Here is a 6,881-nt window from a genome sequence, read left to right on the forward strand (position 1 = left end):
TGTGGGAGTTCACATTACCTACACGCACTGTTGGACAGCAATATAGAATGATGGCCCAGGCCAGTGACTAGAGGTCTTCACGTGATTCAACAGGGCCTCTTTCAAAGTAAGGGCCCAAGATAAGGAGAAGGAAAGTAGACAGTGAAAGAGATCTAAGCTGCCTTTTAATAAACATACTGCGATCCTTCAGTGGCAGGGCACCAGTTATGTTGGAGCATAGGATCATGTATCCACAATAAAAGAGTCTAGAGGAAAAGTTGCTCAGAATTAGTCTAGTTCATAGTGCTTTTTTAAAAGCAAGTAAGTTTGTCCAGTGTGGGGTACATGTGCACATGTGGTTCACGGGCCACTGATTTTCTTGGAGGGAAGCTAACAACAACAACAACAACAACAACAACAACAACAGAGCCCAGTCAAGTTACCAGGAGATAAATTCCTGTTTTCTTTGCTGAGAGAAGTTTGCTCAACACTGTCATTTATTTCCCTTAATTTCTCAATTATCTACCAAGGGCAGTAACAGCACCATTGCCCTCCATACCTCTCATTTTGCCTTTCCAGTGGAGACTTCACTCTTTAGAGTCTCTGTGCGGTGGCTTCTTCCCACAGTGTCAACCTCTAACCTAGTGTTCTCGATCCTATTTAATTCCTGCTCCTTTTTGACAGACAACACTGTCATTCCGGCCAAGGACACTGTGACACCCTCTTCTTGGGGACCATTCCTATCCCCATCTCTGTACCCCTTCCAGTGCTTTTGCAGATCCATATTGGTTAAGAAGGCTTCTGCCTGGTTTTACTTGCTAGAGTGTATATGATAGAATCAAGACTTTCTCTTCTTAAATGTAAAATATTAGAACATTGAATATGCTTTTTTGAAACCAGCCCATCACCCTTTTGCCCATCCTACTGAGAAACACTGCTTTCGCCATAAACTCAGCAGTGGTGAATGTGGGAAATTGCTTGTGAAAAAGCAGAAGGTGGGAAAATCCTACCAAATTAGCACTGAGTTACCCATGGGTGCTCCTCTTTTCAAACCCTGTATCCTGGGGGAAGCTTGGGCTTGTTTGAGAAGGAAAGGAGGGACTTTCTTTCTTGGTCAGCCCGTGCTCCTCATCCCTTTATTCAGTGTGTATTTAATGTCATTGAACCCCTAACTCACACTGGGCACCAGTGTGCCAGAGTCTGGAGTCCTCTGTTGAGTGCCAAGGACCCAGGGGTGGAGAGGGCACAAGCCTTGCTGTCCATGGAAGAGCTTGGGAGAGCCTTTGGAGGGCCATCAGCCAAGCCCTCCCACTGCTGTATGCTTGCCTTAGTATATTTTCCTTCCGCCCCTTGAAGGAAAATTGAGGAATAACCATTCATATAAATCCAAGTGAAGTAAAATGAATGCATTTTTAGAATATCCCTCCATCTACATCTCAAACCTCCTACAAATAAGGTATCACATATGTCCACGGTCTCTTTCTCTCTCCGTCTATAGATGTAAATACAATCTCCTGAACCAGTCAGTAGAATGGTTGCACCATGTTATTAAATTTCCAGAATGTATTTGCTTTATGGTCTCCTTACTGACTATAAAGAACATGGGAAATCTGAATGGTGGGGCATTGGGATTGCCACGGGACCAGAAATGAACTAGAGGTATTATGTGAAACTAGGCAGTGGGAATGTAATTACTCCAATCCCACACTTTCTACATCATATACTTTGACACTTCTGGAATGACTAATAGCTTCTTTCTGTTTCCCTAAACCAAAAGCCTGGATTGGCATTCTGAACCTATTGGACTCTGACAGTATTACACATTTAACTCACTAGAGGATATTCTTTCTGGTTGGAAAGATATAGACAAACAGATATACAGCAATATTAAGAAAAATAGCACCATAAAAATAATGTTCTGAGAAATATTCCCAAACAAGGGTTTCTTTTAATTCAATCGTCTGCATATTTTATACTATTAATAACAAGACTTAGCATATATACAGCATTAATACCATATCAGGTACTGTGTTAAGCATTCTGTCTGTATATTTTATCTAATTCCATCACAGTAACTCTAGGAAGTAGGAAGTAGGCATCAATAACTTCTTTAAGCCTTAGTCTCTTTCTGTGTAATTGGGCATCTGGAATTTGCCTAAGGTAAGGAGGAGGGAAGTTGAAATTTGAACTTGGGACCATCAGACTGCGGAGCCTGCAATCCCAAAACACTCTGCTGTGCTGCCTTCCTATTATTTCACTGAGCACATGAGTATATAAGAAATTGCTCAGAGTCTCAGCAATAGAGTTAAGGTTCCCTAAAAATCAAATAATTATTTTCTTACTTTTTGTGGGGTAAGAGTTACAAAAAGGTATGGGTGCCCATCTCTTTAAAATTGGTGGACAGAAATATAGAAGGTTTAGGTAAATTTGAGTTTCAGGTAAACAATAAATAATTTTTACTGTAAATACATCCCATGCAAGATTTGAGACATAAACAAAAACATTTATTTGTTGCTATCTGAAACTCAAATTTAATTCGATGTCTTGTATTTTATCTGGCAACTCTGCCCCTAAGCATTTTGTTCTGAGACTTTCCACGCTCAAAGCAACAGGTGGAAATGCTTCCCAGGGGTTAATCCCAAGCCTGTGGAGACGCAATGCCTTCTCGTTGCAGGGTGTCTCTCTTGGCCTGGCTTCTCCCCAGGTCTGGGGAGCACAAAGCTGAGCAGAAGCCAGCTGTGCCCTACTCTTTCCTATAGAGGTTATTTTTTGAACCACAATGGGAGGTTGGTATGCTCTGGCCCTACACACACACCCCCCTCCTTTTTTGGGGGGTGTGAGTGGGGCTCACTCCTGGAGACAGACCATCTCCATGCACGTTATTTTAGTAGTAATAATAACTATAGTTATACTAACAATTAGTAGAATTAGTTGCAATAATCCAGACTTTGGTGCTGTTAGAAATGATGTCAATCTGGGGGCGCCTGGGTGGCGCAGTCGGTTAAGCGTCCGACTTCAGCCAGGTCACGATCTCGCGGTCCGTGAGTTCGAGCCCCGCGTCGGGCTCTGGGCTGATGGCTCAGAGCCTGGAGCCTGTTTCCGATTCGGTGTCTCCCTCTCTCTCTGCCCCTCCCCCGTTCATGCTCTCTCTCTGTCCCAAAAATAAATAAACGTTGAGAAATGATGTCAATCTGTATAAATGCTTTGGTTCTATAGTTGCTGTAACCATAGCTGTAGCACGTGTGTATGTGTGCGCGCGTGTGTGTGTGTGCGCGTGTGCGCGCGCGGTGTTAGGTCAATTGCTCCTTCCTTTCCCATGAACTTAGGTGACTTCATTTTCCTCCTACTTAACATCTCCCACGCACTGGACATGCCCTTGTCGTCTTGGCTCAAGGGACTCTTAAATCACTTACTCTGGATTCATCCTCCTTTACCCAATTTCTACTTTCTGGTTATGCTTTCAACATAAAAGCTATTGCAAGGTACTCAAACAGCAGCTCTCTGCATAAACATATCACCAGTAGCACATCCCAATCATTTTAACTTTGGGGATGGGGCTTGATTTCCATCACAACTTTTTGCTTCTGGAACATAATGGCTCCTATCTATTTAAGGCATCTGCTCGGCAGTTTCCCAACAGATTCTTTAGTATCCCATCACCCTCAGCCGCTCAGTCCCTCTCCCCTGTTGGAGAGGACCTTCTGCTTGATTTGTGACAAAAAGATTGGCCCCGCGGTATTGTTCCCACTGTCCCAACATCTCAGAAGAGCAGGAAGCCGGGGACAGGGCACACACTTTAAGTAACCCTCCTGGGACACACAAGTGGCAGAAAGTCGCAGAAGTGCCACGGCAGCTCCAGGTGAGAATCCAAGCAGACCGGCTCCCAGTACACGGAGCACATGGCACTTTTGCTAGTTGGAACAGTGCCGGGTTCCAAAGCCTCAACTCACAACTCGCGACGCCCAAATCCCACTGACAAAGTAAAACTCCTCAACCGGGTGCAGGTGAAACTCTGAGGGATGGGGGAGGGGAGGAGGTGTGGGGGCGGGGGGGAGAGAGACGGACGGGAGCGTGGCACCCACAGCCCGCGGGGCTCAGGTGCCCCGGGCCGGGGTGACAAGGGCAGGGACACCGTACCTCGGCAGCGGGCGGCAGCCTTCCGGGAGCCACGCGGGGCTCGCTCGCCTCGGGCGGGTCCAGTCTGCCGACCGCTGAGCTCCCTTCAATGTCAAAAGGAAAAGCGCTGTCGTCCCCGGCCGCGGCGGCCGCGCAGGCAGCGCCCCAGAGGAGCCAGAGCCTCAGGACTGGGCGCCAGGCTGAGCTCACGGCCATCTCTCCGCTGCCATCCAGCAGGGCGCTGCGTGGGGCTCGGCGGCTGTGCGTCCTCGTCGGTGCCCCCGTGGGGCGGCGGTGCCTCGCGTGCATTACCTTCTCGGCGCCCGCCTTGTCCGGATGTGGGCAGTCAAGGCGGCCCGACGCGCAACTTAGTGAAAAAGGCACAGCGAGAGGGTGAGCGGGAGCCCTCCTTCCCCCCTTGTCTCTCCTCTTTCCTTCTTCCCCCTCGGTTAGCTCTCGCACTTTCTCTCCCGCTTTCTCTCTCCCCAGAGGCTCTGGCTGAGGGGCGTCCAGATGGAGGCAGCTTAAGGCTGAGCACCAAAAGGCGGACGGGGTTAGGGCGAGCCCCGCCGGCCACCTCCTGTCCCGGGCGGGTGGGGTCTGCGGGCTGCGCTGCCCTGCCTTCCTCCCCACATCCATTCTCACCACTCCCTTTTTACCTTCCACTTCCAGGCCCTCCCACTCCAAACGGCATTTCACACGCGGAGCTCGGGCCTTTCCCTGGCCTGCCCTCCCCGCGCGCTCTCAGTTTGGAGCCCCTCCAAGGGACCCCCATGAATATTCAGCCTTTGTGATCGCTTCCTCACATCTTTTATTTATTTAGCCAAGGTGCTCGGTGTCTTATCTGTATTTATGCAGATCTTTTATGTGACCCCCTAGTTTGCAGGCAAGTGAGGGGGGAAAGGGATTCCAGGGGTAGGGGCAGGAGCCAGAGAGGTGCGGCTTGTCAGACGGCAGAGGGGGAGGGCCCCCACTTTCTGGAGCAAGGTTTCTCATTTTCTAAAGATGGAAGGCTGCAGTCTTTGAGCTATCTTCATTGAGACTTGCTGGCCACCCATCCTCCTCCTGACAGTCCTCACCCAGAGGGCTTGGGAGAAGAATATCTTTTACTGCGGGGCTGGAAAATGACTTTATTACGCAAATGCATGAACTTTTATTTACAAAGAACATCTTGTTTTCATCCTCAAGAGGTGCTTTGTAAGGGGTCTGGAACAAGGCTTACAGTGTATGAGCCTGTCAAATATACTGCCCACAGCCCTGGCCTCTTCCTCTAGGCCTGTAATCTCATGCCTGCTGCATCCCTGTGAGTCATGTAACCTTTCTAGGACTTTGGGCGAAGTGGGCCAAAATTGTGCCAGGCGCCCTGCGGATGGGTCAGTGGTCACTGCAGCTGCTAGGTACCTTTGCTTACACTGGCTTCAGAAAGGAACTCTAAGCATTCCCACAAGACATGTCCATGGCTTTAAAAGGATTAGATGCAGCAACCATAAAACGACACCCAAGTAGGTCTCTAGATGCTTGAAATCATCCACAATCGTGGAGTGAAGCATTTTCATAAAACCTAATCCTTAGCTCTGTTTTATAGGACAAAAGCTATTTTATCTAAGCAAAAGCAAAACACCCATTTATTTTGCACCAACTATATGTAATATCTTACATACACCATACTGTGTAATCAGTAATTACATATTACGGCATTAGTAAGCCTCACAGCATTCCTGGAAAATAGGACTTTATTTCCTTTTACAGAAAAAAAAAAAGGAAAGAAAAGAAAAGAAAAAGAAAAGAGGAAAGAAAGGAAAAGGAGGTTCTGAGGGACTAAGACGTTTGCCCAATATCACGCAGCTGGTAGAAAGCTAAGCTAAGGTTTGCACTGGGGCATCACTGATTCCAAAATGATCTTTCACAGCTATACCACCCTGAAACTCAAAAAATAGAGGATATACATTCAGAATAGGAGATATGGCATTCCCATTTTTTGAGTACTTCCTCTGTGCTGAAAAGTTTGCATAAATTATCTCCTTCAATTTCATCTTTACTGTAATCCCATGAGACAGGAATTGTTATATATATTTAGTAATGGGTGAGAGGTACAAGTGCTACTATCTGATGCTAAGGTCATTGATTTTGGACCATAAAGTGATAAGAGACAACAGGGGACAAAGCTGGTAGAAGCGAACAGTTCTCATATATCCCCAAGTGTTTGTAATGTTTTCATTTTAAGATACAAAAGTAGTATTGTCCCGAACCAGTAAGCTAAACTATAATCATCTTCCACATAAACTGGATAACTCGCTAAATTAAGTGAAAGAACTTAAAAATATGTTTGGTTGGTTCTTGGAAACTTATGTTGGGAGGCAAGATGGCTAGAGTCCAAGAGGAAAAGATGATGCTTAATTATCCCCTCCCAATCTCCCTTTAAAAAACCTTAAGGGATAATCAAATAATAACAGTAATAACATATGCATCATGTTCTGACTTCAAATGCAGACCTCTTCAGTACACAAAAACTGTTCACCTTTGTTTGTTTTATGTCCTGTTCTTCACTGTCAATCAATCACACACTTTTATACGACATAGGCCATGTTCAGGTTCTATGAAAGGCCTGAATGGTGGGGGTGGGAGTGTATTTGTTCAAGACCCATGAATTTTTATTGTTGGTTGAATATGTGCTTCCCAATCTTCCTCCTCATCTTATTTTTTTGCAGATAATATTATTTTTGAGGCAAAACTGCATAATACACAAGATCCTGGGCTCTGTATGAAACAAAATAAAGTTCAAACCG

The 6,881-nt window shown here is 46.2% G+C and overlaps 1 protein-coding gene across 2 annotated transcripts in view; it reads right to left on the minus strand.

Moving 5' to 3' along the window:
- Positions 1–4,854, minus strand: part of LAMA4 (laminin subunit alpha 4) — a 150,913-nt gene extending 146,059 nt beyond the window's left edge. For both annotated transcript variants that reach the window (XM_047859971.1, XM_047859970.1), the window contains exons 1-2: positions 4,755–4,854; positions 4,117–4,462 (exon numbers count right to left, since the gene is read on the minus strand). In XM_047859971.1, coding sequence (XP_047715927.1) covers positions 4,117–4,462; positions 4,755–4,789 — 381 coding nt within the window. In that variant the 5' untranslated portion in view covers positions 4,790–4,854. The remainder of the gene's footprint in view (positions 1–4,116; positions 4,463–4,754) is intronic.
- Positions 4,855–6,881: the final 2,027 nt, after the last annotated feature.

The sequence above is a fragment of the Prionailurus viverrinus genome, chromosome B2, assembly GCF_022837055.1.
Source record: "Prionailurus viverrinus isolate Anna chromosome B2, UM_Priviv_1.0, whole genome shotgun sequence".
Classification (NCBI taxonomy): Eukaryota; Metazoa; Chordata; class Mammalia; order Carnivora; family Felidae; genus Prionailurus; species Prionailurus viverrinus.